At 46.6% G+C, this 26241-nt stretch overlaps 1 protein-coding gene across 1 annotated transcript; it reads right to left on the bottom strand.

Annotated features, from left to right (window-relative positions):
- On the bottom strand, positions 1–25888 carry EHD1 (EH domain containing 1). Its single transcript, XM_075281464.1, has 5 exons — positions 25291–25888; positions 19847–19944; positions 4992–5404; positions 4085–4249; positions 1–3175 (listed from the first exon to the last, which is right to left on the bottom strand). The coding sequence occupies exons 1-5, from the start codon at positions 25692–25694 to the stop codon at positions 2651–2653; spliced, it is 1605 nt and encodes a 534-aa protein (XP_075137565.1). The 5' UTR covers positions 25695–25888; the 3' UTR covers positions 1–2650.
- Positions 25889–26241: the final 353 nt, after the last annotated feature.

A 26241-nucleotide genomic window follows, 5' to 3' on the forward strand; every position in this document is an offset into this window, starting at 1 on the left:
CTTTTATATTTTATATTACAGAAATCACAGAATGAAAATTTCTACAGAAAGAAAGGCACAGGCTGGTGTTCTGCATTATAGGTTTAGTATGTGCCCCTTAGAAAAGGGGTAACTTCCATTACAAGACATTAAAGTGAACCCATCATGTCTCCTGCACTGGCACGGGAATATGATAGAGGGAGAAAAGCCGAGCTCTACGATATACATGGTGCAGGATTATTGAGTGAAACACAGAGTACGGTATATCCTGACAGGACTCCTAAGAGAGTGAGTGAGAGTCCTGATTGCTCCGCCCATGCACAGGATGATTGACAGCTCTCCTATATCAGTGTGTACACAGTCAATCGCTGTGTGGGCGGGTTAAGCAGGACTCACTGACTCTCTTAGGAGTCCTGACAGGATTTACCCCATTTTTATTAAGAAATCCTATAACCCCATATATCACAGAATTCCACGTCTCTCCTCCTATCATATCCTGCTCTCAGATAGGGCAGCGGGAAGCCATTTCTACTAGTAACAGGGGACAATGAAGGTCCGTGCAAAATGAAGGGAAACCTTCACATATCAACTCCAGTGTCCTCATAACACGTTGCGTCCTGTGCTCCGGCAGCGTCATCGCATGGACAATACACGGATCCAAATCACCATCCACATCATAATCTGCAGCTACATGTGTGTTTGGACACACAATGTCCCTGTGAGAACGCTTTGACAATAAGCATTAAAGACTTTTCCTTGTATATTAAATGTTTTAAATAACAATTCAGATTGTTCTTTCATTTCGGCTACGACATCGGCAATGAAAGACGAAAAAAAAATATGACTGCAAAACTCAATATTTAATACTGAAGGAGGCTGGAGCGTAGACCGGTACTAGGGAAGCCTAACAACCTTCATTGTGTTCATAGTCTAGGACAGGTGAAGTAACGGCCAAAACTAGAATAGTAGGAACATAACACTGGTAGCATGAAGGCGCTGTTCACACTTATTAGCAGCTTCAATGTTCTGCAAGGCAAGAAAAGGAACAGGTGGAAAGAGAGAAAAAAAGTTCAACAGGTTTGATAAGACACTCAACATAATGGCCGCCTTGTGATACGAGGTTCCTCGCCTTTAATTTACATATGGGGCAAGAAGATGGTGGTACCATGACCAACATAGCATGTAATGGCAGAAGTCCATCTTTGGCTATCCTGGAAGACCATGCAAGACAAAAGTGTCATGTATGGGGCGGATACCTTCACAACTCATCCATTAGGTCCCATGCACACAAGCAAGTGCGCCAGAGTTGGGGGCAGATGCAACTTGGACGCAATGACGTCTATGGGGCTTCTGGATCCATTCTGTTTGGATAACATGGAAGATTATAGAGCAGAGCGTCATCGGAACGGAATGGTCCAGAAGCCCTATAGACGTGAATGGATCCGGATGACACTGCAAATGTTATCCGAATGCATTCAGTGATAAACTCGGCCCCAAAGTTGGATGCACACTTGGATGTATGCATGGGCTATTAGTGTGTCAGTCAATGCAAGGGTCCAGCAAACCTCAAAGATGAAGATGCTCAATTCTGAGGAAAAAAAAAAAAAAACACCTTTAAACTGTTATACAAGTGAGGTTGCTTGTGCCATGAGGGCGGCTCCATTCTTTGCTCTCAGTCTTGATCGATATTGCCACAGTTCTGCAAAGTCGCTGTCTTGGGCATTGATATATGGCTACAGCGCATGCGCATTAATAAAATTTGTATGCGGCGCATGTGCCGTAATAAGCCATGTAGGCAGTGCACGTGCAGTACATTTGTGAGACTGTTAGCCACAGCAGACGGATTACCACGTGTGCCAGGAATGAATGACACATATACAAGATTTCAATATTGGAGACATCAATCAAGACCAAGGCAGTTGATCAGGGGTTACTTGTGAGAACTGGAGCACTTGCAGGATTTGGGACCACCTTAAGGGCACTTGCGACATTTGGATAACGTATCAAAGTTCTTTTTCTCAGAAATTATCCGTGTATTTATGGTCATGTGGTGTGCTTGGGCATGTTTAAGGGGATTTTATCGTTATCCACAGGATAGGGGAAATGAGGGTCTGCAAGTGCCCCATATGATTGTAGTTGTGCTGCATATGTTTGACCACCACTCCATTCATTCCTATGGGACCGACAAAGTTCAAAAGTGCGCTGTGTGAATGGAGCGGCGATGTCTGACCATGTGCACGGGCACTCCATGTAACATGGGATACTTGCACACCCCAGCTGTTAGATCTCCACTGAGCAAGTTCCTTCTCCTTTCTGTGGATGAGAGTTCATAGATGGCAATTTTACTAAAGTCATCAGGAAATGTATAGGACTAGACATGAGAAGGACCTACCACCCACCCCAAGATGTCAGCTGCAGAACATACATTAGCCTTCTTACTCTATGGCACGGACACTCCACCTCTGCTCCACCAATAGATCAGCCTCATTTTATTCAGAGTGCTTTTGTAAGAATATATTTTATACATTTTTTTTAAAAAAAAAGTTACGTAGGCATCGGCTCTCCTCTTCACTGTTGTAGTTCTTTCAAATGAGGCATTTAATATAGAAAAAGGAAAAAAAAATTGGAAGACTTTGAAGATGGAAAGAGGGGGTGGGGGCAGAGTAAGTGATCACTCCCCCCGCCGCTTGGAAGGAGGGATTAGGTGAGACGGCAGCTCTGCCGGTAGCTCATGCCCTTCTAACTTCACTTTTATTAAATGGTTTGCTAACGCGAACTCTTCATCATCCAGAAAGCCATCTCGGTCCACATCTGCCAACTTCCAAATCTTGCCCAGTACAGTGTTTGGGAGCTTGGACTTCACCATTTCCTTTTTGGCGCTGGCGCCGGTGATTTTTCCATTGACGGGAGAAAGTGTGTAAAATATCTCATCGTATGTTGGTTTATCTTTCCCGACTACCCACTCTACATCATCAATACCCTCTCCGGCCCCCTCCCCATAGCCATGGCCAAATGGACCATTCATGGTTCCTTCGAAGGCTCCACCTTTGACCACTTGATTTGTCATTTGAGATTCTTCCTGTCTGACCATGACCATAAGCTTTGCAATGTCGTTGGCCAGCATGTCGTTGACGGCATCCAGCAACTTCGGCTTTATGGCCTGGAACTTGGAAAAGTCTTGGGTCATTAAAATTTCCTTAAAGGTAAAAAAAGAAAAACATTGTATGAGACTTCTAGTTATACTGGTTTGTGCTTCATCTATACTTGCAGCTTATACTTTATTACAATGTAATACAAAAATTTTAGCCTAAAATCATTTTTCTAATAGGTCTCTATCCCCCCCACCTCCCCCTTACCTGAACGGAATACCGAGTGCATTGTATTATATTGTGTGTGGTCTAACATCTTATTTATACCTTGCCTATGCATGGACACAGTGAGATAAGCCCAGACATTTGAGGCATATTCCGCCATATCAGACATCTGCTTACTACACACATGCTGCCTTCATATACCAGTGACTAAGATGCAACAACACAGGAAGTTATACCATTTCCTGAGCAGAAAATACAAATATACCGCTCATATACTGCAATACTATAGTTAAATTGTTGCCATTTGTGCAAATACATCTACCGCCATCAAGTATATCGTCGTCAGACTATGCTGCCTGGGGATGGGTCTGCTGTACTATGGGCCCAAGCAGTGCACAACAAGGATGCTACTATTTTTCTGATAAGCACTATTCTAGAATTCAATGACTTTTGTTTACAAGTTCACCACCCCTCCCTGTGAGCAGGGTAGCCAGCAAACAAATCATCACAGCAGCAAGTAACCTCGGATGCGGAGGGATTTCATTGCAGGGAGGAATGGAGAGGGGAGCGATACACACAGAGCAGGCGGAAGGATCATGAGAAATGTAGCTTGTCCACAGATTCACTGCAAGTCAATAGTCATAGAAGGAACAGCAAGTAAAATACAGCAAAGGGCGCACATGGGGACAGTGAGGATTTAACACTGCTGTGGATGTATTTTTGGAAGCTGGATAACCCCTTGATATAGAAAGCCATATTATCTGCACCACATTGTACCAGTCCTCCGTTACCTGCATTTTCTTAAGGTTTGGGAAATCTCCGGGTGAGATCTGCTGCTCCTTTTCTATTTTCATGTAGATCTCGGCCAGGTTACTGATCAGCTCCTTCTTCTTGTTCTCTTTACCAAAGACATTTGGCATCTCCTTTTTTAAAGCACTGATAATATAGGCATGGACCTGGAAGAGAGACATTGGGGGCAAATTACTTAAGGATTGTTCTGGTTTTTCATGCTAGGGGTCACCTTGTATGTATAGGGGATATGGAGAGGGAGAGTAGGAGACACTGCCGCAGATTAGAGAGAAAAGTCCTGCATGGAGTCTATGGGGTCCGCGGGTAACCGCTTTTTTAGCAGATGGGCTCTTCATCGTTGAGGGTCCGCAAGCCGAACGCTAGTGTGAGCCTAGTGTAAGATAGGCACAATCCCTTTACCACAGTCTCAAACTGGTGAGGGTTCAAGCACTGGGACCCCCACAAATCATAAGAATGGTGATCACATATCCCTCTAAATTTATGACAAGGTGGTTTCACATGCAGCTCCCCCCATGGACAGAGACAGCATTGCGCTATACTCTGCTTCTCATCAGCAATCCCATAGAGACGAATGGATCGGTAGCACACAAGCGGGACGCCATTCCATTCAAAAAGAGGGACTTAGGACCTCCATTCCTGTGATCGGTGGAGTCTCCCCACCAACCAGACATCTATTACCTATGCAACTAAATGGCACTACCCTAATAAGATACATAACATACCACACACTAAGCAGCCCTTCCTTCCCCCCCAAAGTGCCAGAGGACGAGACAAAGCATTTCCTGGTTTTGTGACATCCTATGGCATTGAAAAGGTTTTATTTTCTTAAGAAATTATTTTATTGTATTTTTAGCCTTAAACGCAGTCAATAAACCCCCTTCTGCTTACCTTCGCCAGTCTGGCTCTTTTAATGAGGTCATTGAGCTTGCGGAGAGCAGCATTTCTGGGTAAGGACTGAATGTCCTTGAATAAGTCTTGTTCCTCGGCTTCAAACAATTTGCGGTTGTCAGGGATAAGCAGCGGATGGGACCAGAATGAGCCAATGTAAACCCGCACCACCTCTGGAGTGTTAATGATCTTTCCCAGTGACCACATGAGGGCCCCATAGACTCTCATAAGCTGTTGGGTCTCAATCTGATCGGCCTTATTCAATACAACTCGGATTTTATCCTCGTGGTTCTTGAGGGCTTTGATGACCTCCGAAAATTCATCAGATATGTCCAACTTGTGAGCATCGAAAAGCAGAATGATGCGATCCACGCGTTCGGCAAACCACTCCAGGACTGCTGCAAAGTCATAACCTGTGGAAAGCAGTAAAGACAGATTAGGGCGCTTCATAAGAGGTACAAAATGCCACGAAAACAAGTAAAGGATGTGGTAAAACCAAATGCCACCTGGCACAGGACATGGGGGCTACATCTGGTGGCGGAGGGCTGTTACCAGGAAGCATCTTCTGTAGAAACTCACATGAAATAATCGCTCCTCACTACTCTTTAAGCTAGGTCACATGGGGAAAGTTGGCAGCGGATTTTGACGCGGAATCTGCCTCAAAATCTGTTGCCAAAAATGGCTCCCAATGACTTCAATAGGAGCCGCTTGCTTCTTTTTTCCTGCTAGCTAGTAGCGGTGCGAGGTTCCGGCCCATTCATTTGGGCCTAATCCATAGCGGGATGCTGCGACGCAATACCAGTGTACTGCACCGCACCACATCCCGTTGCGGCAGCTGCGACGGAATGTGTACACGCGGAACTCCGTGTAAACTAGCCCTTAAGCTCCCTTTAAAGTGGGCGTCAACAGAAGCAAGTCAGGTGATCGGAACCTACTAGCTTTTTCCCCTTGCGAATTGGTGCACAGTTTTTGTCAATATGCAAATGAGCTCTCTGGAGCACTGAGGGTGTTGCTGCTTACCACTTTGAAGCAATGGGGGCAGTGCCATTGCTCCAAAGAGCTCATATGCACATTGACATGTTGGATATCTTGGAACACAGGGAAGGCCGTCAGTCAGAGGAGGACAGCTCAGCACAGAAAGTCTTTGCCGGATCGGTGGCATAAACACGATAAAATGCAACACACTTCTCTCCATTGGCCCCATATATATTTAGGACAAGGCTACAATGCAACGTTTTGGTTTTAACTATTGAGCTACATCCACACAACTGCACTGACAGCGAGTCTTGTACAATCCTGTGTGCTGCAGCGGACACTCAATAGTCAAAAATCAATCAATAGTGCCAAACAAAATCTAGAGTGTCGCCCGGGCCTCCATGGCGTGGCAGCACATGTGACCACGGCACCATTTCATCTTCTCTGGAATAGATAGAGGGGTTTTAGGACCCCATTTCTAGTCAATTTATCACCTGTGTTTGCCATTACCAGTTCCACATTCAAGGTAACTTATTAGTCCTCCGGTTAACTTTTGGACCTGTACAAACGTACTAGTATAGCAGTAATGCACACAAAGTATAAGCCAACGGTACAAGGGCTCATACACAGGCTTAGGACGGGAAATTAAAGAGAGGCCAGCTAGTAAGGGCATAACTATATATTTTTTTAATAGGCCGTTACCTGCCAGAGTAACCTCAGTAGGTAACGGGCCCTATTTACTTACCGATCTCCGCTCCTACTCACGGCTGCCTGTGCCCCCCATGTCAAATGTTCGCCTTGGGGCCCCGCCATTCCTAACTATGCCACTGCCAGCTAGCCATTCCATGTGACCTGAGGGGATGGGGGGTTAAAAAAGGTGTGTTGGGCATGCCCAATATTTCTACTCTTGGGACAGAAAAGCTGTCTAGCAATAGCTTGCTCCGCTCTTCCCATCCAGAACACATGCATGCTCGGTCGGGACCACTGTACGGGGATGGGCTGGAATCTAGTTTATGGTTAGCTTATGAAAGCAATGGCAGGATAAGGTTAGGATATCACAGTCTTCGATACCACCCGACAAATCGATCTGATAAAGGAAACTGAAGGATTGTTCGTGGAAGGAAGAAAGGACTTGGTGTCCATGATATAGAAAGAGGCCAGCAGTCAGCGGAGGATTCTCACAAGGTGGCTATTTTTAACCATGAAGATTGCTTCTCCAGATCCTGCCATAGATAAGTCAGTGACTCGCAGCATCAAGTATGCAACTTTCACTTTCTGTACAGAAGAGGGGGCTATACGGGGTGGGCCGGGGGACAGCTGCCAGTCATGACTGCAGGATCTCCAGACACCATGCTCTTTATACTCTGTAAATTTAGCCTGGACGTGGCAGAAGAGATTTTCCCTTTTTCCATGTATTTTCTCAAAGTTTCCCTGACGATGGGCTCACAAACATGTTTACGTGGGCCTGAAGAAGGGCTGCAGAGCCTCCGCGCTCGTCTGGATTCGGTTCTTACCCTTATGGGATTTAGACGCAGCCTCAGGTCAAGTGTCAGGTTTAGCTTCCCTTATAAGGCCAGAAATGAGCGTGTCCCTATTTATATAGAGAAACTTCTAGTAAATGGACAACACAACATTTAGAGACAACTACACAAACCGATTCAATTCGACATGCATACTCTGCGGGGCCATGTTTTCACTGGGTCAAAGTTTAGAGGAGGCAACCATGCAGGACAATGGGGTAGATTTATGTCAATAACCCCCAGTCGGTGGAGGAGGCGACTCATTTTGGACAAGGCGCATGCCTCTTCGTAAATAACGTTCAGCCTTCAGGTCCTGCTGAAATAGTCGGGGCTGGTCGACTTTGCTCGATGTTTGACTGACTGATCCACTTGGTGTACGGTACGTGTGTGTAAAGGAAGGACCTGACGGCCTAGAAGAGCAAAACACTTAGGCCATCAGTTTGTGATCCATGGGGCCCTGAGAACCGGACCCTATACAGATCAGCTGCTCCAGCAGCCTCCAGGTTGTTGCTAGTGGACAGGGAGCATGTGCAGCCACCGCTATACAGTGGATGGGATGGCAGTGCCGTTTCAGCCGGACAACGCATAAATTTGCAAAAACTTAGGAAATAATTTTAATAAACAATTACTTCTATCGCACCAGTCACTTGCTATTTATTTCACATACATATGCTGGATATACATTGTCTGGTCACTGACCGTGCACGGATGTTGAATGGTTTCGGCCAGGCAGAGGACTCTGTAACCCAACCTCACTCGCTCCTTCCTGCTCCCCCTCCCAGAATGAGCTAATAAGAACCTTGTGATCCCCCGTGCTCAGGGCAGTCCCAGCTGGCTCAGTAACGCAAGTCAGGACCCCTAGGGCCGAAACTCAATTACACAGAGGACAAAAATCTATGTGCAAAACAGGATATCAATGAGCTCCGGAAAAGGGGAAGACAAATGACATCAAAGACCCTAGGAACGTTACTGAACGTGTCGACAGACAGACGCTTAGGGTGGATTCACACGCTGGATACTTTGGCTGCAGAAAGATCTGGGATGGTTCCATTCATTTGACTAAAACCTGCAAAAATCCATGTTCTTTCCTCAAAAGCAACCATATTCAGATGACGAGAACCAGATAGGGAATAGTGGTCCGATAAGTAGGAGTCTGACCTCTGGGAACCATACTGATCACGAGAATGGGGGTCTGGTATCTGCTGAATAGAGTAACAGTGCTCAAAGATAATCATTCCATTTACTTCTATGGGGCAGACAAATAGTGCAGTGCTATATAAGATAAGATAAGAATCCTTTAATAGTCCCACAATGGGGAAATTTCATTGATACAGTTTCATAGATGGTACAATAGTATATAGTAGTATATCATGGGCACTACCGCCATAGGACTGGTGAAGATAGCCGGGCACTGGCTTGGTCATCTGTCAATCTTGTGCACCTGCATGACCACTCCATTCAAATAGTAAAAGTTTTGATGCCCAAAATGATAATTAGACTCTCCAAAGTCAACTGGTTGCATCAGATAGAAGTAGACAAGGGGGTGCGACTCAGACAGTGTCGGAGTTCAGAATCACGCCCCTTGCCTGTTCCTGCCCAACACCACCCACTTAACAGAGCATCTAGTTAGAATATCAGGCACCAAAACTACCTGCACTGATTTTTTGGGAATGGCTGGGGCTATTAAAGGGGCTCTATCAGCAAAATCATGCTGATAGAGCCCCACATATGCATGAATAGCCTTTAAAAAGGCTATTCAGGCATCGTAAAAGTTATATTAAACTACCCCCCGTTTTAAAATAATACCCTAAAAAAGAATGTTATCTACTTACGGATCGTGCACGCTGGGCGGGCATTCAGGGTGTGTCTTCTTCATCCACGCCTCTTCTTCCTCCAGTCCCATCCTCCCCCAGCGCTCGCGAGCGGACACTGATAAAAAAAAAATGGCCTGGGCGCATGCGCAGTAGCATGCGGCTTCTACTACGGCTACTGCGCAGGCACCCAAGCCATTTTTTTATATCAGTGTCCACTCGCGAGCGCCGGGGGAGGACGGGACCGGAGGACGTCGGAGGAAGAAGAGGCGGGGATGAAGAAGACGGCGCACCCTGAATGCCCACCCAGCGTGCACGATCCGTAAGTAGATCATATTCTTTTTTAGGGTTTTATTTTAAAATGGGGGGGTAGTTTAATATAACATTTACGGTGCCTGAATAGCCTTTTTAAAGGCTATTCACGCATATGTGGGGCTCTATCAACATGATTTTGCTGATAGAGCCCCTTTAAAGGGAACCTGTTTGGTGGATTTGGGACACTAAACTACTAAGGAGAGGGACGCTCTACTGCAAAAAGTATGGTATCATAGTACACAACAAGAGAGGAGGGGCAGGGCGGAGGACAAAACAACAAAATAAATTTCATAATTTGGTCCAGGGTTGTAAAATAGAGATTAAGAAATGCAGTTGCAGCAGATAAATTCCTCTTGACAGTCTACAATGTGGAAAATGTATGACTGGTGGGGTCTTATCTACAATCCGGACTCCGTGCCGTGCTCCCTTGAGTTGTAGGAGGGAGGAGAGATTCCTAGATGTCAGACTCCACCAACCAGAAACATAAGACCGACGTCATCCCCTTAGGAGATGGGAATACCCCTTTAATTCTGAAGGCATTCTGGCCAACATCTCTCACACCTCACAAGACTACGCCAAATTTCCATCATATTCCAGAACATTTCTCTCCCTTTCTGGCTTTCCGAGCTTATCTGCCTTCTAATATGTCAAATTCCAAAGATGGTTTAGCCGCCGCTCCAAACCACAGTAAAGTAACAATAAAACATTTAATAAGGATGTGGGATTTTTTTTTACAAAAGAATTTTACTTTCTATAAACCATCCCATACTGAGAGAGGTGAAGAGGAAAGATTAGAAAGGCAGGGGTGAATTCTTACAAAAACAGCGCCACTCTTGTCTATAGGCTGGGTGTGGTACTGCAGCTCAGCTATGGAGCTATTCTAGACATAGCCCATGGCCAGCCTTGGAGGGTTTTTTTTTTTTTTTTTGTGACTACATTTTGGCACTTCACGTTATAGCTCCAGTTCAGGACCTGTCCATGGGTCTTGAAACCTAAACATTAAATTTATAATGGCTTAGAGGAACTTCACTGCTTCCGTCTGACCACGACCGCCATTTATGGAGACGTCAGAGTCGGGCTGTGGAAAAATAAGGTCAAACCGAATCCACAGCCCTCTCCAAGGACAGAGGTGGCCGGTTAGGCCACAACTTGCATAGAGAGTCTCTGTACTGGTTCACAAAAGGGGGTCCTGAGCTGTCAATCATCCTGTATGGGCATGGAAAGCAGGACTCTTACCGTCTCTGCTAGGAGTCCTGTTAACATTTAAGCAGAGGCTACAGGTTGCGTCAAGAGTGGCTTTTAAAGGGATTCTACCATTAAAATCAAAATTTGTCGATCACACGTAGGAATAGCCTTAAGAAAGGTTATTCTTCTACCTTTAGATGTCTTCTCTGGGCCACCGTTCAGTAGAAATCCCAGTTTTCGTCGGTATGTAAAAAGAGTTCTCTCACAGCACTGGGGGCGGACCCCAATGCTGCGAGAGAACTCTCCAGTGCCGCCCCATCTTCTTCAGGAATGGCCTCTGGGGGTCAAACTTCTAGGCCTCAGGCAGAGCTGACTGCGCATGCCCACAGGCCACAAGAAAGTGGTCGCTTAATGCTGTGTAAGTGACCATTTTTTTTGTGGCCGTGGGCACGCACAATCGGCTCTGCTCGAGGCCTAGAAGTTTGACCCCCAGTGCCGTGAAGAGGCCATTCCAGAAGAAGATGGAGGCGGCGCTGGAGAGTTCTCTCGCAGCATTGGGGACGCACCCAGTGCTGTTTGAGTGCTGGGGCCCGCCCCGAGTGCTGCAAGAGAACTCTTTTGCATACCGACAAAAACCGGGGTTTCTATTGAACGGCGCCGCAGAGAAGACACCTAAAGGTAGGAGAAGAATAGCCTTTCTTAAGGCTATTCCTTAGTCACAAAAAATTGCGTTTTAATGATAGGACCCCTTTAAAAAAAAAAAAAAAAGAAAAGAATGGGAGATAGCTTTTCTGCAATATGTGACCTCAGCCTTGTTACTCTGCACAATCATATAAAATAGCGAGGGCGAGTTCAGACCCTTTGTCTAAGTTTAGGGCATCGTCCTGCTCGGCAGACACCGCAGAGAAGTAGAGTTACGAGTCAGGCAGTGTTATTGTAATGTGGACTTTGGTATAAACTATCCGACAGCCAGGATAAAGTCCTCTCATAGCTCTGACATTGCATAAACCTCCTCCCTGCCATTTATTCTTCCGCTCGGTGAAGTGGAACAAGTTAGTATTACAAGTAGGGGCGTCCAAGGGTGCGCACAACACAATAGGCTGACATGTCCCCCGCCGACTGCTGCTTCCTGCACAAAAGCCACGGCTATGAAGAACGGTAATAAAATTGTTATCAAATATCTCATTCAGTCCTGGAGGCCGTGAGGCTGAGAATTTTATTGCATGAGCTGTAGAAAGATATCATTTCATCATAATATCCGTAGCCCAGAAAAATGTCGGCCATTGGCTTGTCCATGGTTACTGTAACCTGGTATAAAAACAGCGTGGTCTGATCACAGCCCTGTATGGAATTATGCAGGACTGGTGGACAATGGGAGTACTACAGGAATCCATTCAGTCTTGCACCCAATGGTCACATCCATGTGTAAAACCATCTACACCAAAACATATGTTCTAGTCTGCAACCTCCCCCCCCCCCCCAACCCCCGCAAGAGATCTCCATGTAAATGACAATCATAAAAATGTGGAGTGCTGCCATCCCCCTGCGTGCGTAGACAGCCGGACAATACCTGTGACCTCTCAGTAATGTGCCCTCCTTAGACAAGGCCATAACCTACACAAGGTTACAGTATACCCCCATGAGCCATAGCACTAGTGGATAAAATGGATTATCGCAGCCAATGTGAACAGTCACCTCCTGCAAATGATGTGTTGCAAGCCAGAAAAACGGGCAAGCATAAGGATCCGAGTGACTGTGGCATGAGCCAAACTGTGACTGATAGAGGACTGGGTAAGGGCATATCCAAAATGGCAGGTATTGAGGGGGGGGGGGGGGTGTATGGTATGCGGCGGCTAATAACCAAAATCATGATTAATCGGCAGCTTATATCCATTATTTAGGTCATGTACAGTAAGAGTATGGGTTGGGCAAGTCTTGTGAGATTCAGCCAGCAGTTTTGTTTGGCCCGAACCAAAACCACCATTATACCCAGGGGTCTCTTCAGATCAAAAAGTAATGATCAGAGGCCCAGGGAAGGTGCTCAAACAGAGTTACTCACCTCTCCTGGTCTTCGGCACGACTCAACACTCTCTTTAGGTCTTCTGACTGACATTAGGGACCACTGAGGCCCGTATTTTGGGACTCAGCAATCACATAGCTTTGTCATGGCTCCATGTGACCTGCTGGGGCCCAATTTTAGGTCTTCGTGGTCCCTGATGTCAGTCAGAAGCGCAGAAGAGAACAGTGAGCCGTGCCGGAGCCCAGGAAAGGTGAGTAACACTGGGGTCCCCAGTTATATTCTAGGGTCTGAAGAGAAGCCACAGTATAATAGCAGTTTTGGTTTGGCGGTGTTTAGCTTTGGTGATTTTTCGACTATCAGCAGCAGACCAGTCAGAGTGCCCAATGCCCACCACCGAGTAGCCTACAATGGGCATGTGAACCATATAAATGGACCAGTGGCATAGCTATGGGGGTGGGAGGGTGCAAAGGTGCAGTGGCAAAACTCACTACTGGGCCCTGGACATTGAGAGGGCCTCCCAAAGGATCCGGGCCTGGTGGTTTTATTATTATGGCTGATCATTGTGAGCATGCCTTCTTACTCATCCACTCCGTAGATCCCGCTTCACTTGCTCTTGTTATATAACGTGTTTCTTTCTCGGTCATATTTGGGAACATCTGTTTGCAATTATAGATTTATTTTAGTCAGAGCAGAAATCAGTCCGTCACTACATTGACAAATATACACCGCCCCAAAAAAATTACACAGGAATCTAATAGAGGCGGCACAGGGAATGCCTATAGTTCTGTATTACTTATAGTTCCCCATAGTCACTATATGACATATAGTACCCCTATAGTTTTGTAGGCACAGTGTGGGCCACCCATATAGCAACTGAGGCAGGACGTCACCTTCATATGTCCATATTACTGCATTAGATAAAACAGGGCAAAAATGTTCTGTACAAAATTGGAGGCACACAAGGGTACAGCATGGGGGCGGTGTAGTTATATGGGGTGCAGAGATAGCAGTTGCTATGGGGCCCTAGACCCTGATGGGGGCGGGGGCCCAAACTATAGCACTATTCTAAATGGCACAAAGTCGCTCGGGCTTGGGTTTGGTTGACTTCCATGTTGAGTGTATGGCGCCTTTAGGATGACCACACACCAATCTTATGTAGAGGAGCCCAAGTTTAGGCAGAGGTCATATCAGACTATAAGGAGGGTATTAACCATGTCAACACCAGTTCTAAAAACAGAGTGAAGCCCCTCGCGCACCTGTCGATCAGCTGTTATCACTAAAACAAGCTACAGCTGGCCATATGGAGCAGTTCTAGGAGGTGACGTCTCCGCTCTGGATACCACATGGGTGACCCCTCTACGAGGTCTCGATAAGACAACGATTATAAAGGCTTTACCCCGGCAGATATATTCTGTGTGTGAACGCCAACATTGTAGAGGTTACACTGAAATCTGAATGGAGATGAAAGAAACCCCAGAACAAGCCCCATTTGTCATTCCTTGGAGATTAACCATTGTTTAAAGACACTTCCTTGCTTTGGTTCTGTGGACTAGTTACGGGGGTCTTATCTCCGGCAGCCACTACTTTTCCTGCATGAAGGAACTGCTGAGCAGGCAGGGAAGAGTAGAACAAATACAGGAACAATTGACCCAGCGCTGGTCAGTCACATGGAAAGAACGTATAGCTAGTAAGTAGACAACAAGCAGCTGCCAAAGTCATCACTGTGCGAGTGTGCCTGCTGGGAGGGGGCGCCGCTCATCACTAGTCATGAACGCCTCACTTTCCATCCGAGTTGGAAGAGCACTCACAAAGTTCTGAAGCCGTCCATTCACATAGAAGATAGCTGTAAGCTGAGTAGTCACACGGCTATCTCACCGGATCTCCCATTATACATGCACGCTAAGCCAAAAAATACATGTTTGATGGGTGAAAGATGCCAAACTCTCCCAAGAACAAAAACCTATGAGGCGAAAGGAGTCAGGAGGCCACTGCACACATTACATGGTTGGCCGCCAGTCCCAATGAAATTAGTATATCTGGCCGAGAGTCAACTAACGTGTATGGCCAGCTTCACCCTGATACATCACAGGATAACCGAGTGGATACAGTTTCTTTGAAGTCATTTTTTATAAGCCTCTTTTCCTTAAAGGGATTCTATCAATAAAATCACATTTTTCTTCTCCTACCTTGAGATGTCTTCTCCGCGCCACTGTTCAGTAGAAATCCCGGTATTCGTCTGTATGCAAATGAGTTCTCTCGCAGCACTGGGGGCGGGCCCCAGCACTCAAACAGCACTTACTGTGTAAGTGGCCATTTTTCTTGTGGCTGCAGGCATGCGAAGTCAGCTCTGGCCGAGGCCTAGAAGTTTGAACCGAGCTCTGGAAGAAGACGCGGAGAGTGGCCGTTCCTAAAGAAGATGGAGGTGGCGCTGGAGATTTCTCTCGCAGCATTGGGGACGCCCCCAGTGCTGCGAGAGAACTCATTTGCATACAGACGAAAACCAGGATTTCTACCGAACGGCAACGCAGAGAAGACGTCTAAAGGTAGGTTAAGAATAGCCTTTCTTAAAGCTATTCCTACATGTAAGCGACAAAAAAAAAATGTGATTGTAATGATAGAATCCCTTTAAAACTAGGAGTGGATCATAAAAGATAGGCGAGATAAAGGAAATCTGGGGGAAAAAAATAAACTTGCTTTGGAATCCACTGCATTACCATAGATTGTATATACTGTAGGTGTAAGGCTAACAGGCATACAGCAGAACCCGGCACTGGGCCATGAAAAAAGTGCACACCCGGAGGTAATAGGATTTCGCGGAGCCCTCATAGACGCGAGTCTACTGAAGGATCAGTAAATTTGACCCACAAAATTGGACTGTTAAAACAACGGTGCACTGTGCTGCCTGATAATCTAAGGGCTAGCGTGTGGCCGATGAGCCCAAAGGCTGGTTACATGCGTTAGATAGATGTATATCGGCTGAGAGGTATCTCACCTGACTGGCCACCATACAAATACAAGCTAGGCTTGGCCGAGGGGTCATTTGCTCTCAATGGAAAGGCGGCCTCTGCCATGCAATCCTGGAACTGGCTCATCTCCCCAAGGATAAGGCATGCTGAAATCCAACTGCCTGATCCTCATCTTCCCCGATAACAGATATAGATCTATTGTGTATGGGTAGCCGGCTGACTGCTGGGACCTTCAGCGCTCATGAGAACATTGGTACCCAAATCCCTATATGGGAATCAGCAGTGTGTGCCTGTGTGACCACGTCTCCATACAGCGCTCCGTCAGCCCCAGTGAAGTTGTCCCCCATGCACAGGATTGTTTCATTCACAAGCTGGGGGTCCGACTGCCGAGACACTGAACAGGGGGTGTGTTTAGTAGAATAATCCTTTTAACCACTGTAATCCCTACACGGCACCTGTTGGGGGTATGGCTGCACATACGTTATTTTCTCATTCCACATACCACATGATCACGTATGTGCGAGACATTGTTGTTGTTGCTTACAAGACCAGAAAAGACAGTAAGTCAGCAAATACCACCTTGAACCAGCCGCAGGATACCCCGAATGTTTGGACTACAAACACGTTTATTTTGGCAAAGCATACAGTAACAAAGTCGCACGTATTTCTGGAAGCGTCGATGAATGATGGCAACTAAAGGACATGTCATTCTGAAATCCAAAAGCTTTGTGCCCCTGACAGCAGACATGAAGGCACAGGTAATGTGAGGTTGCCTTTACAGGTTCTGTCCCAATAGGTCTTATGTATTCACCTACGATGTTCCTGGATAGTCTGTTCCACAGCAAAGAAGATTTATAGGTTACTTAGTGCGGGGAATTCATCAGGAGTGGTGTATAGTATACCAGGCTTAATAATCGATCCCTGCACTATATATTAGGCACATCCTCCAAGAGCGGTGTATATAGAATACCAGGCTTAATAATCGATCCCTGCACTATATACCGTATTAGGCACATCCTCCAGGAGCGGTGTATATAGAATACCAGGCTTAATAATCGATCCCTGCACTATATATTAGGCACATCCTGCAGGAGCAGTGTATAGTATACCAGGCTTAATAACCGATCCCTGCACTATATATTAGGCACATCCTGCAGGAGCAGTGTATAGTATACCAGGCTTAATAACCGATCCCTGCACTATATATTAGGCACATCCTGCAGGAGCAGTGTATAGTATACCAGGCTTAATAATCGATCCCTGCACTATATATTAGGCACATCCTGCAGGAGCAGTGTATAGTATACCAGGCTTAATAACCGATCCCTGCACTATATATTAGGCACATCCTGCAGGAGCGGTGTATAGTATACCAGGCTTAATAACCGATCCCTGCACTATATATTAGGCACATCCTGCAGGAGCGGTGTATAGTATACCAGGCTTAATAACCGATCCCTGCACTATATATTAGGCACATCCTGCAGGAGCAGTGTATAGTATACCAGGCTTAATAATCAATCCCTGCACTATATATTAGACATCCTCCAGGAACGGTGTATAGTATACGAGGCTTAATAATCAATCCCTGCACTATATATTAGCACATCCTCCAGGAGCGGTGAAGATTTCCACAGTCTTTTACAGTCATAAGTGGAATAAATGATAGTGAACCTGGCGCAGTCAATGGTCCTGCCCAAAAGGAGAAAAGTGGCAAGCATGGCAATAAATAAACCGATCACATATAATGTCCTATCCCGTGGATGCAAAATTAAAAGCGAGGGAGGCCATGCACATGTTCACATTTCACGTTAGTAACCTCACTAGAAGTGGAGAGAGCCGCGCAAATCTGTAGCCTCCTTTCCATTCATTCTGCAAATGGACATCCCCTTTAAACACAGCAATACCACCAAGTACATACACCTGCTGATAGCACAGGCCAATGATATATACAGTATAGAATATGTATGACTATTACAATATCCCAATGAGAACAAGATTCTGTAAACTGCACGTCAGAATGATTAGGTGTGAACAGGCAACATAGATAAAGCACGCCAAGTGAAGTGGTGCGAGATATGGCAGCGCCTGGTAGCGTTCAGCTATCCCCAGCACGCCAGGGTGGGGAATTCTTAGAAAGAAAGAAATCCCCAGTGACTGAACAGCTGCCCTTATATCTTGGCACCGGTCCCACAATGCCTGGCATTCCTCATCTCCCTCTACATACTCAGGAATGTGCAGCTACACCCTCTGGATTTTTACATATGCGAGTACCCTCTTAAAGGGTAAGTGGAACAGCTGAGAAAACTAGTTCAGGTTTTCCCGTGATCATGGCTTATTCTCTACCCATAGGATAGTGGATCATCTGCAGGTTTGGGGGGGGTCCGACCACTGGGAAACATGGGGTGAAAATTTGAATGAAGTGGTATCCACATTGCCCCTCCATTAAAGGGGTTTCCCAGAATGGAGAGCTAAGTAGACTGTGAAGTGAATCTGTATTAACTTTGTGCGGCCGCCCTCTGAATTGGCTCCAGGTGATCGGTAGGGGTGCCGGGTATAACATCAGATAGGCGGGGGTTTTACCCCTTCTAGTCAACTTTTCACAGCAGTAGCTATATGGAGAACAGAGTGAAGTAAAATACCTGTTTTTGGTATAGACCCTGTACTGAGTTGCGGCAGCTTTGTCATATAGAAGCTGCTGACACCAGCTGATCGGCAGAGGTCCCAGGCATCAGTGCGCTGCTGATATGATATTGATGACCTATGCTAAGGAAACGTCAACAATATCATACAGAAAATCCCTTTAATGGATAAGCTTCCTGTTGCTTTTCCGAAAAATGAGGCCTTAACCGAACAGGGTTTTCTGGAACTTTTCATTGACAACCTATCCTTAGGATAGATTAACAACTAAAAGATCTGTGGGGGTTTGACACCCGGGACCCCCATCGATCAGCTTGTTGAAACAACTTCACAGGCCATGTGACGTCACATTCATTGGTACCAGGGCCCGATCACAGCTCAGCCACATTTAAAGGAATGAGCTGTGATACCAAGCATGGCTGCCGACGCCATTTGGTAAGCAATGAAGTCGCAGCGTGCACCCCAATGCTGAAGCCTCCAGACGTAGTGTCCCACCAGCTCCAACACTGGGCATGGAGACACACAACAGTGTGCTGGGTGGTACAGCGACTAAAGACAGCTATCTGGTACTCTGAGTATTGCACAGCGCCCCCATTATTTTAATGGGATCTTTACACGACTATAAGCACAGTATGGGAGAGTTGCCTTTACCAGCTGAGAGGGTCAGACAGGACTGGGAAAAGGCTCTGTTTTTTGTCCCCAGACATCACCATTCCTGTCCATCGGCTGCGCCTGGTATTGCACCCGTCCAACGTTTGCAGTCATTTCAGTGATCATTACAGAAATCCATTGGGCAGATTTATTCTCATCATGCAAAAATGTAAATGAAATTTGCACATTAATAAATGAGTTTCCCCGTCTAGGACGTCTAGGGCACATCCACAGGATAATCCGTAAGAGTCCAGTAGATGTAGATCCCACCTAAACCCCCCAACCCTCTTCGCACGTGCACTGTGAGTGGTGGGGTGGTTGCCAATGCACACGCATGCCCTTTATTCATTCCAATTCAAGACAAGGGGAAGGGGGGATCCCTGTTCGAGAAAGGTGTAAGGTCCGGTTCACGGGTTTCTGTTCGGGGAGTCTGCAAACGGAAACCTGTATGCATTAAAAAGCAGTTACCTAAAGGAAATATGTGGAACCCATAGGCTATAATGCGGTCCGTGTGGTTTCCGCATGTTTTGTGTGTAAACCGAGCGTAAACCACACGGACCCCATTATGGTCTGTGGGGTCCACAGGTTTCCCAGGGAACTGCTTTTTAATGTGTATAGGTTTCCTTTTGGTGGGTCCCCAGGCAGACTCCCCAAACGCAGATGTGAACAGGGCCTAAGTCCCAAACTTTTTATTTATGACATACCCTGTAACAATCTGCATCACTTTTCAGAAGTCTGGCTTACATTATAGCTATACCGTACAAGCACTTACCTCGACTGATCCGTTGCTTCTCCCCAGACAGAATCCCCGGTGTATCTATGATGCTGATGCTCTCCAGGACAGGGTTAGGTAGCTGAGCACACATGAACCTAGCAGCAAGAACACAATGTATTAGTCCTTCATTCTTCATCTATAACAACCCTTCATCACAAAGCAGGTACCTAGAGGAGGATTCGGAGCATTTAGGATGGTACGTCACCCTATGGAGACCACACTTACCTGTCATCATACCAGAACAAGAGATGGACATCGTATGTACCTTGTGTACGAGTGACTTATCTCTACACTAAAGGTGCCCATACACAACAGAAATGGGAGATTATGGACGTCCACTGTTAGCAAGAAGTAAAAGACACAAAGTCTCCAGATAATCCATGATGGGGAAAGGGAAAAAAAATATTAGAAGGAAAAAACTTCAACACACTGGAACAGAATGGTCAGGGAGATTGGTAAGGAAAGTATTGATTTTTTTATTTATTTATTTTTTAACAAATTCTAAGCAGAATTTCACTATATAATTCCCAATAATCTCCCCGTTCCACTCTCTAGTCCCGGTGTAAGGATCCCTCATCGCACAGAACGCTCCGTATACAGGTTGTGTCTATATAACCACTTCCTATTTTTAATGGTCTGGCTGTAACAATTTTTACAGGCGCTAAAAAATATCCCAAAAACTTAAAAGCCAGCAGAAAATATGTAGGTTTCCTGGACTGACTGCCTAGTAAAGTGACAGCTGTTCTCCCCACGCAGTCTTATGCAGTCACTTGATCTTATGTCGGCTCTCTGAGATGTATATCCTCTATATAACGGCCTCCTAGTGTGTTACTGCGCCGCTGCGGAGGTATTGGCACGGCTTGCTGCTTGTGAATCACACATACTTTTCCAGGGTGGGTGCAGCTAATAGACGAAATCCATCTAGGGGTGAAGTGAAGTGCAGCCGTATATGAAGTAACGAAAAGGACATGGGCTTTCTACAGTCACTGGGAAAAGTTTGGTAAAGGATGAATTCTTATATCACGGGACATGTCATTGGAACACGTGAGAACATAGAATCAGTGCAGGGACCCCTACCGATTGCAAAAACAAAGGGGCCCCTGCCATTGCTAAAAATGCCCTGAAAGAATATGTATTTGCTGGCCCCAGCTGGTAGCCATATGGCCAGGCTTGGTGACCTCAGGTCATATATTAGAGATCAATATAAGGCCGAATGTGTAGAATGTCTAATATAAGAAAGCAGGTACCTATAGATAGTCCATAGACAGGGCTGGCACTTACATCAATTGTACCCAGCATGTGACTGCCCATTCCCTGCCCAGATAACCTCAGTTAGTGTCGTCCATGAAACATACAAGTTTGGATTAGCTCTGCTACATCTGTATGTGCACCACTACTACTACTACAGCTTACCTTTAAGTGAGAGGAAAGAATAGCTGGGGAGGAACTAAAGGGCATTCCTAAAAGAGTGACTCATCCCGAAAAATCCCACTGCACCCATTGTACTGGAGATTCCCAAAAACAAATGCAGAGATTTCCCCGCTGAGGTTTACGATGTTTAGTTACCATGGCTAGCACGCTGACCCTTTCCTTTCTATGGCTTCATACACACCCCTGTATTGTCATGGGCGAACAGCAGAGAATAGCCATAGGCTGGTCATAAATATCAGATTGGTACGAGTCCGGCACTCACTCATCACCTGTTCAGACTCTGTATACTGTATACGCTACTGCAGGTCTGAGGATCAGTGGGATTTCCGGGTGTAACCCCCGCCCCTCACCAATCTGATATTGTGGACCTATATCAAGGATGGGCCATCATTATCCCCAGATACGCACATATAGGGTGCATTCACACTACGGATACAGTGACTGATTCTGAACGTTAAACACGTTTAGAATCAGCGCGTATAAAGCAGATCCCATTCATTTCAATGGGAGCCGGCATATGAGCACTCCCCATTGAAATGAATGGGCTGCTTTTTACTCTACGAGCGCTCCCATTGAAGTGAATAGGAAGCACTCGCGTGTAGGGCTCGCCGTGTGAAGGGGCCCAGCGCTCGGCTCAGTCCGAGCCGTACACCCCATTATTGGGGTAATGGATAACTAACGTCAGGTGAAGTTCTAGTTTCCTTCCGGAAGGATATCTGAGGGACAGGCCTGACAGATACAATAACATCTGTCAGCATGGTAATAACAATGCAAAAGATCAAAAGTAAAAACCAAGGGGGGGGGAGAACCATCCTAAAGGTCACAGCTGAAGAGATGAGTCATGTAGTCCTGTTCTGCACCCCATATAGTTTAGGTAGAGGGTGGGGAGAGTTATATATATATATATATTTGTTTCTATAACATCATTAATATTAATACTCTCGCCATCACGCAGCAGATACATTAGGAGGGCGCACCGTGCCAATGCCGGAGAATTTCACAAACATTGAGCTCAGGATTTTTAATGTGACTGTAACAAACGTTGGTGTAAATACATTTATGAATCTGTCCCAATAGTAAGACAATAAATGGAAATAATGGGACGTAATATTTGCCGTTTTTCCCTGCTGAGGCATGTTCACACGTGATGCATATGCTGCAGATTTTCCATCCAGATTTAGGGAGAGGATAGTTCACAGGTCATAAAGTCAATGAGATTTTAACCAAGGTCATCCTCTTTACTATAGAAAAGTATGTGGCAGATTTTCATTGTGGATTGGACTGTTCACCACACACGGGGGTGGGGGGAGACATCATCTGCATACAAGTCTTGTGGATTTTGGCACAGAGGTCCCCCACACGCTCCGCAGCCAGGGGCGAGCATTGACAGCCAAATAACTGGTAGTGAGAGAGCCATTGTACCAGGGACAGGATCACATCTGATAATATACACTGATCCTTCTAAGGACTAGGACTGGGATCTGTATCCTACAGCTGGGTGAAACTACAACTCCCAGCATGCACCAGTCACTTTTGTGGCAGTTCTTAGAACAGTGAAGCAAGTATGCATGCTGGGAAGTATAGTGTCACAACAGGATGCATCAATTTAAAGGGATTTTCCAAACTTAAAGGGGTTGTGCAATGCCACATCTCCATCTCATTTAAATGAATGGAACTGAGCTGCAGCATGGCCATGTGACCTAAAAAACATGATGTGACTTCCTGAGAAGAAAAAAGCAGCCATGTTTTTGGAAGTCCTGCACAACCCCTTTAAGATACAGATGACCCCACCGTATTGCTTATGTCTGCACGGAGTAGTGGCTATGCCAAACAGCAGATCAGGTCCCATTCAAATAAATAGCATCCGAGCTGCAATGGCATGGCATGGCCAGTATACAGCATGTGGCGCTGTCACCATCTGACAACTATTGGCTAGATATGCTATGTGAGATCCCACAGTGGTCTGATACTGATGACCTAAGGACAGGCCATAAATATTACAAGGACATGAGTACAGTGTGAATGTGACAAGGGACTAAATGTCAGACATTACAGCCCCCCCCCCCCAATACACAAGATTGGGGGTTGCTTGCTGATCAGTGGGTGCAATCTCTGGCATTCCCCATTCATATGAATGGAGCGGTGCTCACTGTACAACCAGCGACCCTGTTTAAAAGTGGGTTCTGGAGATCCATGGGGGTCCCAACAATCAAAACGTTACCCCAAATCCTATGGAATGGGGGTAACTTGCTGTGGATGGACAAGCCTTTTAAATGGGTTTTCCCATAACAGCAAATTATCCCTTATACTATGGACTTGCAGATCATTTGGGGGCTGCCCCGCTCAGACCCCCGCTGTTCAGGTGAATGTCGGACTTCTGTCCCCCACTTCCGAATCAAGTGGAAGCGAGGAAGCGTGCACACCGCTATATACTACAGCAACGGGCTATGTCCATGAGAGGGACAGAAAAACGGACACCAACAGAGCCCAATGGATGAAAAAATTCTGAATAACCTGCAAAATACACATAAAAAAGTGTGAACATTCCCTAAAACTATACAGAGTTCCTGGTCCAGACAATGATGACTTCTGACAGGTGTCGCTATAGGTGACAGCTTTGCAGGGTGTAAATTATGGTGACAACCAGTGACACCCCAGACAACTATGGCCGGAAGTCTGACACGTTAATGTAATGTACAATGAGCCATCTGATATTTAAAGGGATTTTCCAGCCCCGACCTACCCAACCTCTTCTCCGTGACATCATCAGTCATTTCATCCTACTACAGCTCAGTCCCATTCAAGGGAATTAACTACCATGCAGAGCCAGTAAGCCATACTGAAAAACATGTCGTCATCCCCCTTAAGTCTCCTTTAAAGCTATTACCACTTCTGCAGAGAAGCCGCCGTTACAAATTCTATCTTCTATTTTCCCAGGTGAAGCGGTACTCAAGTTCGTCTCTCCTCGCCCCTTTCTTTAGTATTACCTGTACTATGGGTGGGGGGCAGCAGTAATAATAAAGTCCACAGAGTACAAGTAATACATGGAAACATGGGAAAGGAGGTGATAGGGCGACTCGGTGCTGGTTCCAGTCATATGACCCCCTGGAATCTCCAGGTTTGAGCAAAATGGAACCACAGTAGAAGCGAGTTTTGGAAAAGTCCCTGAATAACCCCCTTAAAGGGGATGTCCATAAACTTCAAATTTACTGCCTCCGTACATTAGTTCAAGCTAGGTCTAGCTTGAACTAATGTACGGAGGCAGTAAATTTGAAGTTTGTATGGGGGGGTTCCAGGCTGGATTAGACCCCTGGTCACATGATCAGTCCCCAGGTCATTCAGGCCCCTTTGTCCTCTCAAGGATTTACTATATATAGTCTTCCAACCCCACAAACTACCTGTGAAAACCAGGGAGAGGGGCAGCGTGACCCAAGGATGAGCGCTGGTTGCGATCATGTGACCCAGGGTTGGCGTCGGCCCAAACTCCTCAGATCCAGCGTGAATGAGCGCTCGGAGGAAGAGAACTAAGTAAAGTCCCCTTTAAATACCTAGAAAAAAAACACGGCAGCATAAATAAAACCGCACAAACCATTACGGACACAACAGACCGCAAGTCAATGGACTCTAGCGGCTGCTGCCCGTCTGCTGGGGTCATCTGGCACAACCCTTGTTCCTATATCAGAACAGAAAACCGAAACGCAAGTGCAAATGTGAACAGGGCCTTACACCGTACCTACATGGATAGCTAAAATGGACCAACAGACCCCAATATTTACAATGGGGTCCAATGGAGACCTCAGGATGACAAAGTCGGACTTGTGGCACTTTTCTGGCTCCGATCACACACAGCGTGGCGGTCACCTGACCACCGGGGTCATAGATGGGGTCATGTGTAAGGTGTCACCCTTGGGTCACACTACTATGTAGCAGGGCTCCTGACCCAGAGCAGATGCTGAGACTTGTAGTTCCCCAGATCATATTAAGCCATGTCTACACCCTGCGGCACTGACCTGTTCAGGAATGCGTTTCCGAAGGCGCTGAGCTTTCTGAAGGGTTTCTTGGGGTCCACGACGAGCGCGTTACCGGGCAGGACGCCCTCCACCGGGCCGTGCATGACGGCGATGAAGGAGTCGGTGGTGGGCTCAGGCCCGATCCTCATGCCGGGGAAGTCCTGCTCCATGAGGTGTCGGATGAACGTGGTCTTGCCCGTACTGTACTGGCCCACCAGCAGCACCATGGGCTTGTTGTGGAAGTCTGCATCCTCCAGCGCCGGGGAGTGGAAGTCATGGAAGCGGTACGTCTCCTCCAGGGGCAGAAGCTTCTGCTGGTACAGCTTACGGAGACCGTCGGCCACTGTCTGGAAGAGCTCGGGTTCGTTCTTCCTACGACCGTCTCTGCTGGCCCAGCTGAACATGGCGGCGGTGCTGACCGGAGCGGCGGTGGCTCTAACGGACCCGGCGTGGGCTCCTGCTGCTCGGGGCTGGGATGCCTGCTGGGCGTGGCGTGGGGGCGTGGCCGAGCGCTGACTAGAGGGACGGTCCCGGTCAGACACGGACAGCTCCCGTCCAGTCACGTCAGTCCTCGGCGCTCGGGGCTGGTCACAGTGTCCGTGAAGCGTCCAGTGCTCGGTTGTGTCAGGGCAGCTCACTGGAATAGTATTTCATGGGGAGGAGTGCCCATCCTACCCACCCTGGTGACGTCACTAGTCCTGATGACGTCACTCCAGGCATCCCTAATGCCTTGATTCATGATGACACGTGTGAATTGGAAGGCTGGAAGTCCTGGGCGTGGAGGATGAATACTATGCAGGAAATATGTGTAATATGGGCGGGGGGCTCAGTGGTACCCACAGGGTGGCCATAGGTGGGCACTGTCAATAAGTGCCCATTCCATAGATGTATACTGGGTTTTTAAATATTTTTACACTGGCGCTCAATGGGTTACGCTAGGTTGACACTAGG

The sequence above is a fragment of the Leptodactylus fuscus genome, chromosome 7 (genome assembly GCF_031893055.1).
Source record: "Leptodactylus fuscus isolate aLepFus1 chromosome 7, aLepFus1.hap2, whole genome shotgun sequence".
NCBI lineage: Eukaryota > Metazoa > Chordata > Amphibia > Anura > Leptodactylidae > Leptodactylus > Leptodactylus fuscus.